The sequence below is a fragment of the Pteropus medius genome, unplaced genomic scaffold (genome assembly GCF_902729225.1).
Source record: "Pteropus medius unplaced genomic scaffold, Ma_sr-lr_union100, whole genome shotgun sequence".
NCBI classification, from domain to species: domain Eukaryota; kingdom Metazoa; phylum Chordata; class Mammalia; order Chiroptera; family Pteropodidae; genus Pteropus; species Pteropus medius.
This window is the reverse complement of record NW_024349797.1, coordinates 2024164-2047423: the sequence shown is the minus strand read 5'-3', so window position 1 is coordinate 2047423 and position 23260 is coordinate 2024164. Positions and strand designations below refer to the sequence as shown.

Here is a 23260-nt window from a genome sequence, read left to right as displayed (position 1 = left end):
TTTTTGGTTCTTCCATCCTATGTTTATGTCATTCAAGACTTTAAGGGAGGAAACATTCTTTATTTTCTCATCCTGGCTTCTCTTCTTCCAGCACTTAGTGCAATACTTTGTTGGAGACAAGGTTATGTTTAATTAACAATTAAGAGAAGTGTGTAGGTATAATGAATTATAGCACAGGCTGTGACATATTTATATAAGCGACCCTTTTTTTAGCTTCTTGATGAAGAGATTAATATCTACATTAGTTAAGATTATTTTAGATAGAATTTATTGGATGGCATGCATAGTCATTTGAAGATGTTCAAGAAGTTTAATCAATGAAATAAAAAAGTAATTACAAAATATTATGCAGGATGAAGGAAATGAGAAGAGTAGTACAATAAAGAATTACAGAAAAGAGTATTTAGAAAGACAGGGAAAAGAAGGCCTCATCAATGAGATGACATTTAGGTTGAGACTTAAGTATAAGTGAGAGACAGAAGTTGTTGAAGGGTCTGAGAGAAAAGCATTTCAGACAGAGAGAAACAGCAGGCCTGAAGTGGGAAAGAGCTCACAGTTAACTGAAAGGATCATGGTTAGTTGGAGAGAGTGCCACCTCCAGGAAAGAGGCAGGCTGGGGCCTTACCTTACTATGCAATATTTACCGAGCATCTATGATGTGCTGGGCACTGTTCCAACCACTTCTTGGGCAATATGAATTATTATGTCATACTAACTCCCTGAATGCTGAGAGTTTGGATTAATTTGAAGTTGCTTCGAAAGCCATGGAACTATATTATTCAGTGCCATGAGCCACTTTACATTTTTAAAGATTACACTGGCTACTTTCTACACAGTTGATCAGAGGGGGACAATAGAGGAAATAGAAACAAACACTAGTTGATGGCTTACACTAGTCCAGGTAAGAAACAAAGATGTCTTGGACCACGGTTCTGATGTTGGAGATGAAGAGCAGTGAACAAATTTAAGACATATTTTACAAGTCTTTGTTGATGGCTTGGATAAAGGGTCATGAGGGAAAGGAAGGGGTCAGATCAGAGAGGGTTAAAGAATTAAAGAGACGATGTGTATAATTTGTGAAATTGTCAGTAAAGGGGAGCAGAACTATGTTTGACTTTCTTATTTCTGTAATTTTTCCAGTGCATTTCTGTCTGTTTTAAATTCTTGGACCCAGATATATTTTTATTCTAGTCTGCCTCTCCAGATTCCAGCACCTTTTTCTCATCCCACACTTGACAGATGCTTAGAGGAGGAAAGTCGGTGTGAAAAGTAGGCTAGCATTCTCAGCAGTTCTGCCCTTTTGCATCAAGATGTTTCTTGCTAAATCAGTCCTTGCTATATCAGAGCAAAACCATTTTGTTCTATAAGTGAAGATTTAATTCTTGGAGGAACACCATCCTAATGAAAGTCTGTGTATACGTGTGTTGTGTGGGGTTAAGGGTGAAGGACATATGTATTTTTATTTGTTAAGTTTTAATGTACCTTAAAAGGTAAAGGTACGTATAGCCTAATTGCAAATTTCAGCTCACCAATTGTTTTCTCAATTGAAAGGCAAGTGATCAACTTAAAGGTAAAATTGGTTGTGTAACCAATCAGAAGAGATAGCTTTTTATGACTTGTATGTATTCTTAGGGCATTGCTGAATTTAAAGAGCCTATGGGGTATATGATGGCCTAGTTGAGAACACATGGTCTAAATGATAATCAGGGCTGAGGAGCATGTGGCTGGAGATCTTTGACGAACTGTGACAGTGTTCTCAAATACCAATCTTTAGGACATCCACGACTTAATTTGTTGTTGTTTTTAAATCTTTGATCTGACAGTTGATAAAGCAAAATAATTTTTAGTTTTAGCTATTGGAAAATTAGAGTAATCTGTTCTTAAATTTTTTTTTTATTTGAAAATGCCATAGGTGGCAGAATTTTTTAAAATAAGGCACAATATGGTATTCAGGATAGCCTAACATGTGTAGCCTATTAATAAAAAAAGTCGAACTGAAATATAAACAGATTTAAAATTTACTGACACCTAGGTTTTTACAGGAGCTGAATGAATGTTTCATTTGAGAAGTAGGTTAAAAAAAAAACAACCCTTTGTTCTCTCTACTTTTCTACAAATCTGTTTGTAAATTAACTTTTATCACAAAACTGACTGTGAACTTTTAAAATGAATTTTATTAGTCCTGCAAGTTAAGTATGGGACATACTGTATTTATTTCACTGTTGGTGATGAAGCTGTACTTTGTTGCTGTTCATTTGGCTCAGTGCCTAAGTAGAACACCCAGCCAGTGGTACAACTAAGTAAATTATAAATTGTTTCCTGTTAGGTAAATTATGCCGGTGAAACCGATATTTGATGTAATCCAGAATTCTTAGGATTCATTAATCGAGTAGAGGCTTGAGTAGATGATCTGCCTCTACATCTCTGGCCACGCTGAGTGTCAAGGATTCCTTACATTTTTTCACTTACTTAACTGGATCAAATAGATTTTTTTTTCCTTACTCTAAATCTTGAAAGCAAGTTCCACATCATAAGAAATAGTAAAAATCAGAAAATTTAAAAATGAAATACTTGATGCTTATAGTATAACCTACCTTAATGTAATGATGATTTAATATAGTATTTCTATGAGAACAAATTTTTTTTTTTTTTTTGGTGGACAGTCTGCTTTTTTTTTTCCTTCTAACTTCCCCTGTAGAATTATGGGATAGAAGCGTGATAAAGAGTACAGTAGAATTGTATATATTCATATTTAACCATGTTTGGCAAACAGTAAAATAAAAGTGAGTTAAAACCAACTTAATTAAATTTAAATTTAGCTCTCTCACTATTCTACTCAATGCGTTTCTGCCATACCATGTTTTTGTGCCCCTATAGTGTGAGCATGCCGTGCTAGGTGGATATTTTTCTCACGGCATAGATCCTATAAACATAAGCTTACTACTTGAATTATGTTCAGCTGAAAACAGCAAGCTGTTCCATACTAGGAGAAATCCCTAGCTGTGTTGGATTTATTGCAAGATAGTGTAGTACTGTACTTTATGGATGACTTAAGGTATTCCCAATATAACTTGGAATTTATGTGATTTTTGCTTTTAGTGCTATCTTTTGAACTTAATCTTATGAGAGTCCCCTGAAAAAAATTTAGCTAATCTAAGGAAATTTCTGAATTTAGTAATTGTTTTCAGATATTCAAAATATGGTACCCATTGTTCTATATTTTAGTTTATATAGTCTTAAATTTGCAACCCACTACTACTGTTGTGAAAATTAGAGTAATTTTACCATTTTGGCTAACTTTGGCCCTTACTATTATTATTTTTTTCTTAGAGGGAAACAGTCTTGAGTGTCAGGGTCTAGTTTCCTGAGTGTGTCTTCTATGTCTACTATGTATATCAAGTATGTGCTGCAGTTTTGTTTTTTTCTCCTCAAAGTAAATTTTCTAAAGCATACTCCTGCCTCGTTCGATCTTTCATATAATTTATATACAAGAGAGGCCTAAAGTTAGAGGTGTCGTTGTGGCTATACAACAAAGAAAAGCGAACAAGCAAAATTGAGGAGGGAAAAATCTCCGAAAAGAAGTCTCCATTTTCTTAAGAGTTGTCGCTCTAGTGGCTCTTCAGAACCCCTGGGTTCATTCCAGATTTGGCTGGACAAACTAAATTTCAATGACTTTATTCTTTTGAGTAAAAATGGGACAGATTTTATAACTAAATGTGACTTTTTTTTTTGTTGTTATCCTTTATGAGATGTCTCATAATTGTGTGTATGTATTTATAGTTCTATATTCCCCACCTCTATCCTCAGCTCCAGAAATGATTTTAGGTGACTTGCTTTCCACCTAAATAAAATTATAAAATAGTCAATATATACAAAGGAAGATATGTAATGTATGTAGTTAATAGGGCACAATGAAATGAAAACTTGCATATCTACTACTCACTCAAAACTTAGAACATTTTTAAAACTTTTGAAGTTTCCATGTGAACCTTTCCCAATTATGTCACCATTTCTTTTCCCTCAGAAGGAGCACTGCCCTTAATTACATTTATTATTCTCTTGTTTTTTGTTGTTATTGTCGTTATGGTTTAGTTAATTGTATACATATGCATAAATGTTATCTCGTTAGTTTTGCATATTTTTGCCAGGTAATGTAATGTCAGGAGACTAAGCACAGACTCTGGCACCAGGAGGTTCTGCCACTTATCACCCATGTGATTTGGGCACATTACTTCTCAGTGCTTGTTTCCTCATTTATAAAATAGAGATCAATAATAGAATCTACTTGGTAGGGCTGTTGTGAGGATTAAATGAGTCATTACATGCGAAGTGCATCGTGCACAGTGCCTGGTAAATAGGAAGTTTTTTGAGCGTAGTTGTTAGTATTTAAATAAAAGAATCATAATATAAGCAATTTGCTTCCTTCTCCCTCAACATTATGATTGTGAGATTCATTCATGTTGGTTATTTCTTGTGTTTGTTGACCATTTCTGTTCCTTTGTTAAATGCTTATATATTTTGCTCATTTCCTATTAGTACTTTAAACCGATATTTGATTTGCTTATTGATTTTTAGAACTTATTTAAATATTAGGATACCAATACTTTATTCATATATGTGGCATATATTCTCCAAATTTGTGGCTTATCTTTCATTTTCAGGTAAATGATTTACAAATTAGGGGAAATTCTTTTGTTAGACCACCGTCTTATTTGGGATGTATATAGTTCACAGATTTTTTAAACCATATTTTTGCAATCTTCCTGAGTAATCCATTCCAATATAAATAAACACTATAGAAAAAATCTTGTATCATTCTAGGGTTTCTGACCAATAGCTCTTCTTAAAGCTTTTTTAAATATTAAAATAATCTAACTTTAGAACCATAAAGCTGACTACATATGCAACATTGAGAAGCCATTGTTAGAAATTATACTTTTTGTGCCACTAAGTCTTGGTCTTTTTAGTTTTATTATGTTTTTCCAACAGATAAGACCATTTTCTGCTTGTAGCTTACCATATGAAACATAAATTGTTCCTATTCTGTATTAGAGAATTTTTGTTTGTTTAAAGGCATCGTAGTCGTACACCTTACATGACTGCACTGGCTATAGAAGATTCTTTTAGAAATTTAACCTCCTTAGTTGGTGAGTATAACAAGTTGGATGAAACTGCTTACCAGTTAATTCTTTTTTTTTTTTTTCCCCCAGAAAATTCATTTAGAAAACTTTGCTTGATTTGAAGTTTTATTTTGCCATTCTTTATGTATTATGTTTTATAGGGAGCATTTAGGAACTGATCCTGCAATTAGTTTGTCTCTTCCCTTTAATGTGGGCTTCCTGTGGTTAGAAACAGTTATTTCTTAACAGTTTATAAACTTGCACATGAAACTCTTAGTATAGCAGAGGTCCCCAACCCCACAGACAAGGGTACCAGTCTGTGGCCTGTTAAAAACCGGGTCATACAGCAGGAGGTGAACAGTGGGCAAGCGAGCAAAGTTTCGTCTGTATTTGCAGCCGCTCCTCAGCGCTAGCATCACTGCCTCAACTCCACCTCAGATCATCAGGTATTAGAGTCTCATAGGAGCACCGGTCCCACTGGTGCCAAAAATGTTGGGGACCGCTGTAGTATATAGATAGTACTATTCACACAGCAGATGCCCAATATTTATTATTTCTTCTTGTCTTTTTGTTCTTTCATGGGTAGAACAAATTACTGTTTATGTGTGAAATCCTTCATACACTTATATATGTAGGTGCTGTTTAAGCAATCTGTTTATTTTGTCACGCATAAGGTTAATTGCTATCAAAAGTATGACAATTTAGCTGATCTTTTGATTTTGTAGATAAGACTTTATATTTGAAACAGTTGAGCTATTACTTTGTTTTAGAAAACTATCTTTAATGCCAACATTCATAGTAGAATCTAATATACCTTTTCCCTATTAAAATAGTCTTATTTCAACAGATATTATATCAGTGAATAGTGAATTTTCTAGAGCTGGTATAGAAAGAAGATTCAGGAGCTTAATCATCTGGATCCAATTCACCATCATCTGCTGGATTATTAGTTACCTCCTAATTATCTCCCCGCTTCCATTCTTGTTCCCTTCAATCCATTCTTAACCCAGCAGCCAAACATACAGCATAAGTTTTATTTAGAACCCTTCCAAGGCTCCCCATTTCTTCTCTCAAAGGAAAAATCTCAAACTGTTTAGACTACAAAGCCCTAATATGACTTTGTCCTGTGTAACCCGTCCAGTCTCATCTCTCCTGCTCTCTTGTCTTCATTTCGCACTGGGCACACAGACCTCCTTTCTGTCTAATGCTCTAGGCCAGCAACCCTCTCAGGAGCTTTGCATTATTTTTCTTTTTCTGGAATTCTCATCCTACTTGCATGGTTCACTTTTTTACCTCCTTCAATTCTTTGCTCAAATGTTACTTTAATTTAAATTGTATCCCTGCTCCAGCACTTCGGATTCCCTCTTAACCCTGTTCGTCTTTTTCCGCATAGCATTTACCATTTTCTGACATACCTTATAGTCGGTGCTGTGCTGGTGTTTCACCACTCGTCCCCTGGACATAATTTGTGATCATGAGTAAGATGAAAGTGAAACAACGAAGACGTGTCAAAAATTTCACTCATTTCTTAATTACCTGAATGACTACTTAGCAGAATTGATTGGATAATAGTTTTCAAATACTGGAAGAATATTTCCTCACATTTTTTTGTGCTATTCATAATGTAATGGTTATAGACATTTCACACTTTTAAGGTTAATCTGCATCATTAACAATTGCTCCATCAGTTTCTTAGAGGTTGACAATCACAAAACAATAAATCAAGCTATAATTGGTAGTTTTTGCCAAATTCCACAGTATAAATACTTCCACCACGGCCGATTTCAAGTTACCAAGGTGAAGTCACTGCACATGATGCTGGGAAGAGATGTACACTAGCCCAGCACTATATAGTATTTCTACTATACAGATACAAAAATCATAACCCCCGGAGCATAGATTATAGTAAAACATAATAAAATAATTAGGAAGTGATAAGTTTTTAATATTTATTACCTTCGTCTTAGAATAACTTATGTTTATACAATTGGATTTTTAATAAAGGTTGTGTTCAACACCCAGTTTACAAACTTACTGAAAATTTAACGGTTAGATCTTGTCACCCAGTACACCACTGTAAATAATTTGCCTGCTTATTTTCTGTCTCCTTCATAGAGGCATAGGTTTTCCATATTGTGTACTGCTGTAAGGCTTGATAGGCAATCAGTAAATACTTGTTAAATAATTTTAATTAAAATATTTGAGGTCTTTTGTATGCAATTTACAATTCACGTAAACAAATGTCTGTACTAGGTACTGAGTGAAATATAAATATTGCCTTCAAAGAAATGTAAAGATTTTTTCTTCATTTTTAAATATGAAGTTTTGATTGTAACAATAGCATAAAAATGTGTCTGAGCTTTAGATCTGGACTGTAAATAAAAGCATGCTACTCTGAAAGGAGTAGAAAGATTTTCAGATTTGCCTTGATGAAAGAGATATATCATATGATCCCCTTTTGATTAAAAAAAGATAAAGCATATATGCATAAAAAAGACAAAGAAAAATTCTACATGTTAATGGAGGTTATTTCTGTTTAGTGGGATTCCAGGTCATTTGCTTTTCATTCTTTGGATTTTTCTGTTTTTCCTGTTATTTACAAGTAACATCCATTACCTCTGCAATAAATATTACTTTAAAATTAGCTTCATTATCAGTATTTTAGTTGAAAGAGAAGGAAAGTAAAACATTACAAGTAGAAAGTGCAGTGTAAAGGAAGAGAAGTGGGAAAGCCATGGCGTGTTCAAAAGGCCTGATTTTCATAGGATTATGTGGGAAAGTATTAGGAGAGGAGGAGGCTGGGGGAAGGTTGGGTTTAGGTGATAGAGGCTCCTGAATGTCAGACTCAAATTAAACTTTAGGATCTTCAACAGTTTTTGAGCAAAACCAAGGATGAATTTAGGGCTATTAATCTAGCATAACTATGCAGGAAGTTCAGAGGAAAGAAGGCTTAAAGTCGAGAGTTGTTACAGAGGATGGACGGATGAAATGATTTTTCTACCAGGGCAATTAGGAATAGAAAGTAATGGCTGAATGCCAGAGATATTGATACTCTCATCCAGTAGCACTAATTGATGGACTGGGTATGGAAGAATAATGGAAAAGTGTCAGAGACAAACCTTAGACTTTGCTGTTGTCATTTGAAAATTTTGATGGATGTATAGGTGTTATGTAGAAAGAGGGAAGTCAGGAAGAAGAGCTTGTTTGAAAGGAAAGATAAATTTGATTTGGAGATATTTGAGTTAGAGTTGGAAGTACAAGACCAAAGCTCACAAAAAAAGTCAGGGCTAAACATGAACTTTTTTATGGGGGAGAGAGATGACATATAGAAAGAAAATAATTTGTTTATAATTTAATTTTAACCCATTTTCAAATGTTAGCTAACTCTTCATTTCTTAGAATTTCCTGAAGCAAACAGTGAAGCTAACCTAATTATTGGTTTACGGTCTTACCATCCTGGGCAAAATAATTTCCTGGAGCACAGTTACATCATGTTGACTCAATTCTCACTACTCTTATTTTCTAAACTTTTCTTTAGTCCCACTGACACCACCACCACTACCCTACTTCAGGCTGTCGTCATAATTTGCCTAGACTATTTAAAAAGCCTTCTAACTCACCTGTAGTCTTTCCCCCTCAGATTTATTTTCCACACTGCCACCAGAGTAATCTAACTCTATTGCAACTCTGACCATGTCAGACCTTTTAGTGGCTTTCCATTGTCTATAGGATAAAATCAGGACCTGACCCTTGCTTACGCCTCCGACCTAATTTCTGCATTGCTCTTCTCCCATTGCTGCCTAGCATTTGACTTCATACATCTCTGCTTTTATCGATAATGTTGCCTTTCCCTGAAATATCTTTTCCTTCCTACTCCCCACTGCATGTGGCTAATTTTTGTTCTTCCTTTAAAACTTAACTCAGGCAATATCCCCTATAGAAACTGTTTCCTAGACTGTGCTTCCAGAGCATACTGTATATAGTGCTATCATTATATTTGCCATATTGTGCAGAAATTAACCTTTTATGAGGGGAGAGAGCCACCTAAAGGCAACTTGTTTTACTAATTTCTGTATCCATAAACATTAACAATAGAGCCCAGCCCATAGTAAGTTCTCAGTTTTTACAGACCCTAACAAATTGGGTCAGAGGGGAAAGACTTAAGGAATGGGAGAGAAGAGGTGATGATTTAATTTTAAAGTAAATGTATTTGAAGCAACATCAATGCACTAAAATGTAGAAATTTGAGTAAGACAGCAAGACTTAAAAGTACGATGGGGAAATCATAGTCGGGGTGGTAGTTTGTGTTGATTGATTATTTCTCTAAGACTAATAGTGTCAATAACAGAACACATATTGAGGACTGATGTTTGGAGAATACCCTTAATGTGTGGGAGAAAGTAGAGGAAGCCCTCAAAGGCATCAGTAGAAACAGAGGTGAAGAAGATAAATCCGAGTAAAATATTGTGTGAGGGGAGGCAGGGAGGAAAGTGTACGAGGAGAGCTGGAATCATGGTGTCACATTTTGCAGAGCAGTTAAGTTAAAGAGAATGAGAACTGTGAAAAGGTTTTCTCTATGTGGCAATTAAGTTGTATCTAGTGACCTTTGAAAATACTAGTAGAATGGGGATTTCATTTCTTTTTTTAAAATTTAGTTCGTAGGACAAAATAAACTTTGTTCTCAATTTTTACATTTATACTTACAAAAACGAGGATTTCCCCAAGGGGTATGATTTTCTTTAGGAGTAAAATTCAACTTTGTTGAGGACTAATAGAAAATGTTACTTTGAATTAACATGTTTTCTATTTTTTTTCTTGTTATCTGTTTTTATTTTGTAAGCAAGCTCATTATACACATAGATTACTTGAAAACAATGTTTGGTCTCTCCCTTGTGTTAACTGTTATTTTATAGGCCAGTGGTAGTTACTCTTTATGAAATAACAAGCAAGATATTATCATTATATATTTATATTATGATTGAATCACTAATTTTCAAAAATATCCAGCCATGAGACCCTGTCCATAAACTTTTACATGGAACTCTGATATGTAAATCAGATAAAGTGGTGCCTGTCTGTTTGAAACTGTAACAGGGGCTGAAGTCCCTCCTCAGAGTTGTGTCTAGTGTTCTAACCTCCTCGCTTTCCCTCCAAACAGTGGCTCCTGGGTCTCCATTGAAAAATGTAGGGCTGCCTAAAGCATAGTTCAAGAATCCCTGATATATAATAATCTTTGTAGAAATGCTCATAGCAAACCATTTTAGTACTGAAAGTGACAAGATACTTAGAACCCAAATTGGTTGACACTTCCAATCTATTCTCTTTTTGGTCACTAGACTGGTACAACAATAAATAGCTGCCCAAAGAGCAAATACACTTATACTAGAGTTCTTTCTGCAGAGGTTGGGTGTCTTTCTTTAAGGGAAATTGTCAAAGTGGTCCCTTTGTCGGTGGGACCATTACATCTGCAGTCTCATCTAACACTGATGATTCTCTGGTCTTATATGTCTGCATTTATCCTACCTAGTAAATATCATCTAATGTGATAGGCATTTATTTTATCTTTAATGTCTTCAAATTTATAGTATTCTCTATATATGTGACAGGCACTGTGTTAGGATGCAGAGGTACTACTTAGACAAATAAAATATAGTCTACCATTAAGGAAATAGAAAATTGCTGTAATGTTTGACAAATACACTAATAGAAGTGTGCAAAAGGTGTTAATGGGAATCATATGAAATGGAAGGACCTAACCCAGTCCAGGTAGGGGCTTGTCAGAAAAAAATGCTAGCTTCCTAGAAGACTTCTGAACTGACTCTTTAAAGATGAGGAGACTTTAACCAGAGGAAAATAGGGAAAGGTCTCTCTAGGTAGAGAGGGAACACATACAGAGGCTCTGAAGGTGGGCCTGCCTCTTTGGCTGGAGCTTAGCTTGTGAATGGGGACCGGAGAGTGAAGCCAGATGAGTGATGCCATGCGTAGGGGTTTGGACTTTGTCTTAAAAGTGATGTGAAGCAATTAAAGTTGTTTTTTTTTTTTAATTCTTATTATTTTTTATGGTGACATTGGTTAATGGAATCCAATAAATTTCAGCTGTACACTTTAACAGTAAGGCATATACATATTTACACTGTCTTCACCTCCCACAGTTAGATTTCTTTCCGTCACCACATATTTGACCCCCTTTACCCTATCTCCCCTGTCCCCTCCACCCCTTAACTTCTAGTAACTACTAGTCTGTGGTCCATGTCCATGAGTCTCTGTCCTGTTCATTTGTTGCTTTTAGCTTTATAACCCACATATAAGTGATATCATGAGATTTTCAACTTTTTCTGTCTGGTTTATTTCACTTAGCATGATTATCTCGAGGTCCATCCATGTTGTTGCAAATGGCAATATTTCATCTCTTCTTATGGCTGAGTAGTATTCTGTTGTATATATGTAGCACAGCTGCAGTTGATGGTTTTTAAGCAGAGTAATTACATGGTCAGATTTGAGTTTTAGAAAGCAATCTGGCAGTAGTCAGAACACAGTGAAATGGACCTCTCTTGGAAGCAGTAAGACCATTAAGTAATAGACTATTGCAATAATTTAAGCAAAAATGTCCAAGGATAGTAGAACTAAATTTTGGTGGAGGGAGTCGGGGACAGGCAATGAATTCAAGATGTACTAAGGAGGTAAAATCAGCAGAGTTATTGGTCAGAGAAAGGGTGAATGCAGGGATGACTTTCGGGTGTCTGGCTTGGCTAACTGGGTAGGGGTGTGGTCTTGTTTGCCAAGAGGAAGAAGTTAAGAAGAAAGGAATCATAAAGGCTTTTTGCCTCAAGACTCTGTATTCCTGCCAACTTGAGCAGGAATATAGGTGTTTTTTATGTTCTTGTATTTGTGTTTGTATATATTTTTATATATATTTTGTATATATGAAAGAGTATAAGGATGTATTATCAAGGAAAGTTATGGAATTCTTTTTGGAAGTCTGTTAGATTAAGGTAGACTCTCATTTAGCTTAGTTTAGGAATGAGTGATCTGCTTAAAGGTAGAGGAATGGACTACCTTTTGTCCAGTCCTTTGATTACTTAATATCTACTTCATATGTTCTGTAAATCAGTTTTGAATTGAGAAATAATAAATTCACTTTTAGAAAATCCAGAATGTTTACATTGCCATATGTCTGTCAGAATTTTTACCTTTTAAGAATCTGTGTGGTAAGATTGACTTGTTTGTGTAAATTAGCTAATTTGATAATAATTCACTGTGGCATTATGCATTTTAAAATACAAAATGATTTTCCTCAGAATACAAACTTTGATTTTCAAGTCTTTCATTGGTGACATGTGGGAATTTAATATTCAATCCCTTGCTATTTAACACTCCTGACAGAGAGTTATTTCCTTTACATAGCTTTGTCTCATCATTTTCTCAAGTTAAGGCTGGTTGAGGTACTTAAATCCTTTGGTGAAAGAATGAGCAATGCTATTTAACAAAAAACTGGAGGTATTGGTTTTAGAATTTGTGATTTACTCTGTAAAGGGACACTTATTCATTATCTTTATTCATTAGTCCTTGAGTGAAGTTCTGTTATTTCTTATCAGTTAGGTCTCGCTTCCCTGTAATTTTGCGGTACCAGCTGCACCTTTTAAAGCATTAGAGAAGTGCCTCTTACAGTTACAAAACAAGAAACTGACTGTAGTTTAATACTTTAAATCTACAGAGTTAGTGATGAGACGTGACCTTTGTCATTGAAAACTGTTAGACTACTTTCATATCTGTAACGATTATAGATGTGAAAGTACATTCAGGTGTCACATCGCTTACAAGAAATGTCTTCTTTAGAATAATTTAGTCCTAGTGGAACATTTTCTTTAGGTATGTTTAAAGGAAACTTTATTTTATTCTTTTTCATAAAACATCTTTTATTAAAGGTGATTGTAGTCCCCGCTCTGCTTAGTGTCCTCTAATAGTAAGCCAAAAAAGTCCCCAAATTTAAGTGTTTGAGAATGATTTTTTTCCTAATAAGTATAAACGTTTTCAGAAATTGTTAGCAGTCTGTAATTTGGCCTATATGTACAAATTTTTATTTTAAGGAATTAGAATGGATTAAAGTGCTTGAAAATTCTCAAAATAATGTCTCCTCAAATCCTAGGGGGTTATTGTTATTATATTTAGTATTATGTTTGTCTTCAAAAAGTGAAATGATTTGTTTGAGCTTAGTGTTCTTCAAAGAGGCAGTGTACTAATTGCTCATTTCCCCCAAACTAAATCTTTACTTTGGGACATTAGTTTTTTATTAGCATGGTAATCCAAAGTTTAAATATGTGAGATGGCAATAACTTCTTTTTCATATTTCCTTTATTCTGTCTGCAGGTTGTAAAAATTAAAATGAACAAACTACGGCAGAGTTTTAGGAGAAAGAAAGATGTTTACGTTCCAGAGGCCAGTCGTCCACATCAGTGGCAGACAGATGAAGAAGGGGTTCGTACTGGAAAATGTAGCTTCCCAGTTAAGGTAAAGCTCATGTTTCTATAAATCTATATGTGGGAAGGAATTGACAGTCTATTATATGTGAAGTCTCATTAATTAGGACACTTAAAAATAAACCTCCAAAAATGAATCCCTTCGTATTTTACTTCAATGGTAGAATTAATAAAATAGATTATAATTTTTTTCTTTGAAGAGGATGTTTCCTTTGTATAGCTTTCCCAAATCATTTTCTCAAATCGAGATCTCTTTTAGGATGGTGGAATTGCTTAAATTGCTTCTGGCAAAAACTGAGCAATACTGCATAACAGAAAACTGCAAGTATTGGTTTCAGATTTTGAGGTTTTGCTCTGTAAAAGGACACTTGTTCATTACATTTATTCAGTGGTTTCCTAAACCAAAATCTTTACTTTGAGATATTAGTTTTTTATTAGTCAGGTAGTCCAAGGTTTAACTATGTGAGAGAGTATATATATCTGGTGTATAATCTGGAATCAATACAAATAAGATCACTTCTGATGAGAATATGAATCCTGAAGTATCTAAAAATCCCATGTTATCAAGAATCAAATTAATTTCAGTGAGATATACTTACTGAGTGGCAGGATAGAGGTAGTGGGAGTCTGCTTGCTTTAATTTTGTAATTTTTAATCATATAGAGGTTATTTAAACTAATGCCTTCATTTGTCACAACAGGAAATGGAAGCTCAAAGGTTAAGAACATAGTAAAGATCTAGAGAACAGTGTGCCATACAAGTGCTTTCTCTTATTACTACTTGAGACTTGGGAGAAGAAAGGTCATATTTAAGGACATGGAAGAAATGTACACGCTATACTGTTGAGTGAAAAGAGGCAATCAAAACTTACGTAAACACATGGTGAGATGTGTTATATGCGACAAAAAATAGAAGAAACTAGACCAAAATGTTGATATCTTAAAGAAAAATTAGTTTAATATGAAATGTTAAAATTTTTTCTCTTATTTTATGTTCTTATTTTGTGTTCTTATGTGTGAATATTCCCATTGTGATTTTTCTCCTCCTTTTTACTGCTTCAGTACCATTGTTTAAAACATGGACTCAAGCTTCAGAAACAAGAAAAAAATCTCTGTGATGAGAAAAATGATGTGTAGAATCTACAGGTTAAATAAATATATGGTTATAAAAATACACAAATTTTCCCACAGTCTGTCAGTAACAGCATTTTCCTAATCACTTAGCTTTGTTTACTTATCTCATTTGCTGAAACTTTTATAGGAATATTTCAATTTTTAATATTTAGTATGATATTAAAATATGGAAAGAAAAAACCTCTCACTTAAAAACTAATACTCTTCTCTACTCCCCTCCCCCCCAAAAAAGAAGTTGGTGCATTTGGTTAAAAAGTTGAATATTATGTAGAAATGAGCACTGTTAGACACTCAGAGTATAAATTACAACCTCTTAGGAAGGCTGTTTGTAAATATTAGTTAACAATTTTAAATGCACTTTTCATTTGACCAGCAATTTTTTTTTACATATAAGAATTACATTTAAGTACATTATAGATATATATAAGTGGTCATCTTAGCATTGCAATAACAAAAATTTGGAAATATCCATCATTCTAGATTGGATAAAGAAATTATGACATCCGTTAAGTGCAGTTCTTTGCGACTATTAAAATAGAATAAGGTAGATCTGTGTTCATGTATTCAGTAAATTTCTTAGAACACCTGCTAGAACACCTCCTTTGTGCCAGACATATGCTAAGTGGTAAGCAAAAAAGACTTAGTTCTCACTCTTGTGGAGTTTATAGTCTCCTTTTGGGGAAGACAGACTTTAATGAGCTATTTGCATTATTAATATATGAGTACAAACTGAGATAAATGCTTTTTAAAAAGAGGATCTGGTTCTTTAAGGGTATATAACAAAACATGACCTAGACTAGAGGATCAGGGAAGGCGTTCTTGAAAAAATAGTTTTGCACTGATATCTAAAGATTAAGTAGGAATTAATTAAGTAAAAAGGTAGGCAGAACATTTCAGAATTATGGAAAGTGTGTATACATAGGCCCTGGGCGATAGTGAGAGAAAGGAACGATTTCAAGGAGCTAAAGGAAGTTGTATGAGATGAACCTGGAAAGAAGTAGGGCGGGATTTTGTAGGCCATGTTAAGGATTTTAGATTTTAAGAGTAACGGGAAGCCATTTAATGTATTGTTTTTCATTACTTATTTATTTATATTACTGTGGTAAAGTACACATAGAATAAAATTTACCATTTTAACCGTTTCCGAGTGTATAGCAGTGATATTAAGCACATTGACACTATTGTGCAGTCTTCACCAGCAGCCATCTCCCAGAACTTTTTCATCTTTCCAAGCTGCTGGGACTCTGGTTGCAGTGATGTGGAGGTAGTCCAGTGTGGATGTAAGGAGTCTAGCGAAAGATTATTATTATAGTAATCCAGAGGGGAGATATAATAATGGTAGGCTGGACTAGGGTGGAGACCGTGGAGATGAAAAGAGATGAAGTACATTGAGAGGTAATTAAGAGATAAAAGCAACAGGAATTGGGCATGGACTGGATCTAGGGAATGAAAAAGGATAATATTAAGGAGGACACCTAGTTTCTTGTCTCAAACTGATAGAGGTGGTGATCATTGACAAGCACTGACATTGACATAGGAAACTCTGCATGGGCTTGTCCAGAAAGATAACTTTATGTTTATCATTAAGTAATAAAGGCAACATACAGAACAGTGTATAGAGTATGAATCTTTTCATAGTTAAAAAAAGCATATACGCTTATATAAATGTAAGAAATATCTGTAGGAAGACACAAGCAACTCTGAACTCCAGAATAAGAATGAAGAATTGAGGATCTTTTACTTTGTAACATATATCCTTTGGAACTAACGACATTTCTTGTGAACATGAATCATTTATAATAAATAAGCATATATGTTTTTTAAAAACCTCACTCCCAGGATTCCGAGAGGCTGGTATACAGTGTTGAAATAATTGAAGTAGAATTAATTGAAGTACTTCTTCTAATTAGCTATGAAATATGTAACTTTTAAGTATTTTATGTGAGATAAATAAGATTCATTATTTTTCAGTGTACTTCTCATTTATCATAAGAAACTGCTGGATGGGATGTGCTTTAGAAATAAGCACCTAAGATAATTTTTATATCTTATGCAGATAAAGCAGCTCATTTAGGGTTTTTTTTGTGTCTTTTCCAAATGGCCTTTTGAAATCCTTTCTATAAGACATTTATTCTCTCTGGTATGTCATGCCCTCCATACCCACCTTCCCTCCCCAACCCCAACCCCACCCCATCTTACAAACATACATTCAACTGCCCAGAGACAGAACTTGAACTCTTTTTTCATAACCTGGAAATAGATGCATTTCCTCGGTCAGCTATAGCTAGGCAAATGATGTCTTATCTGGCCTGAGAGACCACTGAATTCTGAACTAGGGATGAGTTGGTATAAAAAGCTGTTCATGTAGGCAGCAGAGCAGTGGGCATGTTCACGGAGGAAGAACATGTTGGTGGGAAGGGGAGATGAGCTCTTGTTGAGGTTTCAATGGGTCATGTACATGCAGATCCCCACTGACCACAAAAGCACCATGAGTTTTGATTTTGAGGTTACAAATAAATTTTAGTGAGTAGGTGAATTTGCAAATACGGAATCCTAGAATAATGAAGATTAACTATATATAAATTGTCATTAAAGTCATGAGTAAATGAGATTGCCTAGGGGAAGTGGGAAGAGGGCCTAGGACAAACAGAAGGGACAAGCAGTGAAGTAGATCTCTTCCAAGGAGAATAAGAATGAGCATCCAGAGATATAGAAGAGAAACTTGGAGAGTGTGGTCTCAGAAGTCAATGTTTCAAGGAAGGAGAAAGTGGTCAAATGCTATAAAGAGATCAAGTAGGGAATGAAACTTCATTAGATTAAAAACTTTGAAAGTCTTGGTGACTTTGGTGATAGTATTTCCAATGCAGTCATGAGGATGGAATCTACATTCAGGAGTGAATGGATGCAGAATAAGGAAGAAGAAGACAAATCTAGAGGTTACTAATTCAAGAAATTTGTAAGACAAGGTCGTATGAGGATAAGGAAAGGTGGAAGGGACGTATTACAAGGGGCACCAGGCAATTTTGGGTGGTGATGGCTGTTTTATTATGTCGATTATGATGATGGTTTCTCAAGTATACATATTTCAGATACTCAGCAAATTTTATACTCTAAATATGTATAGTTTATTATATGTCAATTATATCTCAATAATTAAGTGTTAAAAATTTTTAATGCAAAAATTTGTCTTCAAAGGAGAGCAATAAAGGCAGAATAGCAAATGGAGTATGAGGTTGAGGAACTGTGTGTGTGTGTGTGTGTGTGGTTTTTCTAACAGTTTTATTAGAGACAATTGCATACCATACAGTTTACGCATTTGAAGTGTGTAACTCCCTGGTGGCTTGATTTTGTGTTGAGTTTTGTTTTTAAGATGTGAGAGACTTGAGCATAGTTAAAGACTTTTACAAAGCATGTGAAGAGTGAATTAGTTTTAGACCGGAGGAAAGATGCTGCTTCTGTTGAACAGTAACAAAGGTAGAAAATAGAGTGTAGACGTACTTAAATTTATGGTGTTGGTGGGTCGTTGCAGTTGATGGATTTCTATTGTAAAGACAGATTTTCTTAAGAAAATAGGAAGTGAAGCCATTTATAGAAGAGTGAGGAGAGAGAGAAGTTGTGGAATTAGATTTTGAAGAAATAGACTAGCTACTCCTGAGAATAGGAGATACAGGATATGTAATCACTAGGAATAAAAATGCAATCCTAGGCAGTGAACAAGTAAAACTATAACTAGTTTGGTTTCTGCCATGTATGTTTAAATATATTAGTGCCTATGTAAGTATAATAATTTAGTATGAGTAATGATGAAGTAGGTTTCAAAGCTTGTCTTAGAATTCTGTCTACTAGTATAATACATAATTTTTTTAATGGAGAGAGAATTTTAATGTTAAAAGTGAAATATTACCTGTACACAAATATTACCTATACTGGTTCTCAAAGCAAGGTCCCTAAAACCTTTTCATAGGGTCCTGAAATACTTTCTTTTCCAACTACATATGTGAAGCCAGATTTTCTTCATATACTTCAGCCAAAACAACATATTGCAGCAAATCGAATTAAGATGCATATATGAGTATCCAGTTTTTTTCTGTTAATCCAGATATTAAAAGCTCTTCAAAAATGTGAAACTATGCCACTCTTTGGAAAATATAGTTATTCTTCATTAAAAATGTTATTTATGTTACAATGGGTTTATTATTATTTTTAAATAAGTTAAATGTTTTATAGTTTTTAGTTTTAATTTCTAATATAGTAATTATCAATAGATATAACTGACACAAACAAAAATTATTTGGAGTTGTCAGTGTAATGAACCCTGAAACCAAAAATTTTGAGAACTGCTGATTTAAACAGTGTGCTTGATCCATTAAAGTAATCTACTAAGAATCTACCTATAATTACCTACTAACATTATATTTTAAAATGCTGATATTAATTTTGGATGTTAAATAAGTAGAATCCTAGTCAGTCCATCAGTCCTTTGACTTGTAAGTAAAATCTTAATTCTCCGATTATGTAGAATATATGGAATGCTAAAATGGACCTTCTGTTGGGTGGATTCTGGAGGAGGTCATATTATCTTCAGATTAGGAAGGATAGAGATTAAGAAGATGGATACAGAATTCATACTTGTTAGTAACATTTATAAATTGTTTTAATTATTTTAACTCACTTTTAAAAGCGCTTTTTATCCCTTTGGTTTAGGGTTATAAATGTAAAGCAGAAATTGTGCCAGTATGTAAAAATAGGATAGACTAAATGGAGAATTGAACATGTGAATGCTAGAATTGGATGTATTTGCCTCTTAGACCTACATTTTGCTGTATTAAGTGATCTGCCAGGTGGTTTGGGGTTCATTTCTTTTGAAAATAAGGACTTGACATTGTGCTAGAAGTTATAATAGGGTTTTAATAACAGGCTATTTTTATTTTGTGTATAACCATGAAGCCATGGCACAGAAAGTAGAGCTCTTACTATTTCAGTATTTCTAAGAGGCTAGTTTCTGATCCAGTGACTTAACTTCCATGTAACATTTAATAATCTGTGATTTCAGAAGATTTTGGTGCAAAGTGTTATGCCAGATTAAAAGTTGCTAAACATAATTTATCAAGAAAAAAGCACAAATGCACAAAATGAAATGTAAAATGGGAAAATAATCAGATAGTGATGAAATTTTAAAAATTAAGATTCTGTACAAATAAGCTTGAAAATATGGATAAAATTGGTAATATTCTTGGGTTATATAAATGACCAAAACTTACTCCAAAAGAAATAGGAAATATGAAGTGACTAATTACTCTAGAGGGAATACTGTAAGATGTCAAAGATACCTACCTCCTTTTACCACCTCCTACCCCTAACATGCCAGTAGAATAATATTAAGCCTTTAACGAAAAGATAAAAGTCATGCTTCATCTGTTCATCTAAGCCTTACAAATTCATTCTATAAACCTATTTTTATATATGTAGCATTCTAAAACTTGACAGAGCATCAAAGAAAACTACAGAGTAAATTAATTTATAGATATCAACACAAAACTCTTGATAAAATATTAACACACAGATTCCAGCAACCCAATTAAAGAATAATTTATACCCACTCATCATTATCTAAAGGTAAAGTCTGAGGGAGTGAATATCTTTTATATCAGGTGGGACAATCCCTTAAAAACGTACTTGCAGAGACTTCCCACTATTTTCCATTGGCTAGAATTGAATCAAATGCCCATGTTGTAGTTGCAAGAAAAGCCGAGAAAGCAATTATTTGGTATTTTCAGCCGTGGAGGCAGGCTCTTCTAGCAGGGAAGCTGGTTGAAAGAATGGTTGTCATTCAGGCAACTAACAATTAGCCAGTACTATATCTTATCTATTCTTCTTAAGTATTTATCCTCTCTGTTTGTTTGTTTGTTTGTTTGTTTCCTACTGCCATTACTTTAATCAGGTCCTGATCCTTTTTTTCTCCCTTAGATCATAAGAATTCTTGACAATTTTTTTGCTTCTACTCTTGTTTCCATTTTAAACTATTATCTTAGTGCTGTAATAGTGATCTTCCTAAATTACAAATATGGTTATATCACCTACCTGCCTCCTGTCCTTTAATAGCTCTGTAATAAAAATTTAGAGAAGCATCTAGAGCTCTCTGAAAGCATACACTTGTAAGCCAAACTATCTGAGTTTGAGCTTTGCTGGTTATTAACTATGACCTTAAGCAAATCCCCTAACCTCTCTGGGCCTCAGTTTTATCATCTGCAAAATGAGGACTAGTACATGTTTAGTGTAGATATTCTGAGAATTACATGAGTAAATATACTACATTTGAAAAACACAATACTGCCTGGCACATAGTAAGTACACAATAAATGTTTGCTGCTGCTGCAATTGTATTGGTTAGATGCCAGCTGAATACTGGAGTTTTTAATATGCGTTTCTTATTTCTTGTTTTTTTTTTCCTTAAATGAATTTTTAAGACTGCAAGTTAAATATTTTCTCTTGAATAGCAGTTAGAAACTTAATAGATGTTTGGTGTCCGAGGAGTTATGCATTGGTCACACCAGCATCTCCTAGCTTTAAAAATTCTGTTTCTCCCAAGAGATGGGACATTTTCCGCTGCTTATAATTTTATTGCCTGAGCGTGACAATTTTCTGCATACACAATAATTTTTCCTTTCAAAGCTACCTCAAAGTGTAATTTTTTGGAAGATACTCTAGGTGACAAGTAGTGATCCAAACTTAATGTTCAACCATGTGTGGTACCAACAAAATAAATCAACCAAAGTGACAGTTGAACAGATACATTTTATTCATTTCTAAGTTTGCTAGCATGCTGGCAATGACAGCTACATCATAATATGCTCTTGTGTCTGAAACATTAAAAATTTGGAAAAATGTGTCTTTGAATCAGAGCAGTAAGATAGTTCAGATAAGTTTTTTAACATAAATTGTGAAATATTAATGCTTTATTCATCCCAAGCATTTCAGTTACTCATGATTTGCTGTGTAGTTTGCAAAAAAGTTTCAACTCTGTTCAGTAACTCTTAAGAACTTCTTTGTGGCATAATATGCAATAAGATTTCTGTTACATGATATCGTTAGGAATAGTTGGTAATATCTGATTATTTAAAACCAGGACTTGAACTCTACTGGTCTAGACTTAGAGGATTATGTTCTTAAGCATGGTATTGTAATTTTATAACACGATATCCCAATTAAAAGTAGGTTTATTAAAAGTGTTGAATATAATTTAAACTTAAAATTTTTATATCAAAGGAATATATGCTGTAGTTAAAAAATGTCTTTTCACAGGTATCAAAAACAGGAAGAATGGTTAACAACTACATTCCTATCAATAAGTACCTCAAAGGGAAAAGAATTAAGTGCTCCAACTAAAAGATAGAGTGGATGAATGGAAAGGAAAACAAGACCCTTACGTGTTGCCTATAAGAGACTCACTTCAGATTAAAAGACACAGACTAAAAGGAAGAGGATGGAAAAACATATTGCTTTGATGGACCTGGAGGGTATTTAAGTCAGTCAGAGAAAGATCAACACTATATGATTTCACTTACATGTGGAATCTAAAGACTATAAAGAACAAACTAATCAAAAACATTCACAAATATAGTGGACAATTTGGTGATGGACAGAGGGGAAGGGAGTTTGGGGGCTTAAAAATGGGGTGAAGGATTAAAGAAGTACAAATTAGTAGCTGATGGATGGTCACGGGGATGGGGAACATGGCATAGAGAATTCAGTTAGCATTAATTAACACGTTGGCTAGGTGGAGGGTCAGGGGAGGGAGGTAGCAACTGGGGGGGACCGTTTTACGAACTATATAGATGTCTAACCAATATACTGTGTACTTAAAACTAATTAAAATAAATTTTAAAATATTCTAAAAAATAAAAAAAAAGTCTTTTCTACCCCTAATCTCACTTCCAAGTTACACTTTTAACCATTTTTATTTGTTTCTACCATTGGTGATATTTTAACTTCTTTAAATAATATGATTTTACTACCTTTTCTTAATATACCCATATTTATCATTGGTTCCCCCACTATAAAGAAGAAAGGGAATGATTTAACCTACACATCCTGCCCTTCCCTCTTTTGCCCCTTCACCAGATTTTTGGAATTAGATTATTTTTGGTTTTTCTTTTGGTTTACTCAGAAAATCTTTTGTTCTATTAATTTTAGATGGTATATCTTGATTCCTCACCATGTAAGATAAAAATACTAAAATCCATTCTCTTACCTTCAAACTTGTATCAGCTATGCTTTTCTTTTTAACAATATATAGGTCATTAACATTTTCATTCTGTCCTGTAGGCATAAATTACTCTTTCTTTGCCATGAGTTTATTTTGAAAGTTTTCATGATTTTGAGTCTTATTATTTCTTAATGTAGAGCTAAGTCATGTGCTACATTTTCTTCTCTTTGAATCCAGTAATTCAGTGACATATTCAAAAGATACTCACTGAGTGCCTGCTGTGTACCAGGCAGTGTTCTAGGCTGCTGTTACTCACTAGGTAAA

General features: G+C 34.1%; 1 protein-coding gene across 16 annotated transcripts in view; it reads left to right on the top strand.

The window, feature by feature from the left end:
* The window catches only part of NUMB (NUMB endocytic adaptor protein), a 129048-nt gene that overhangs the window by 63831 nt on the left and 41957 nt on the right, over positions 1-23260 (top strand). For all 16 annotated transcript variants that reach the window (XM_039883734.1, XM_039883733.1, XM_039883731.1 and 13 more), the window contains one exon: positions 13488-13628. In XM_039883734.1, the coding sequence (XP_039739668.1) occupies positions 13503-13628 (126 nt within the window). In that variant the 5' untranslated portion in view covers positions 13488-13502. The remainder of the gene's footprint in view (positions 1-13487; positions 13629-23260) is intronic.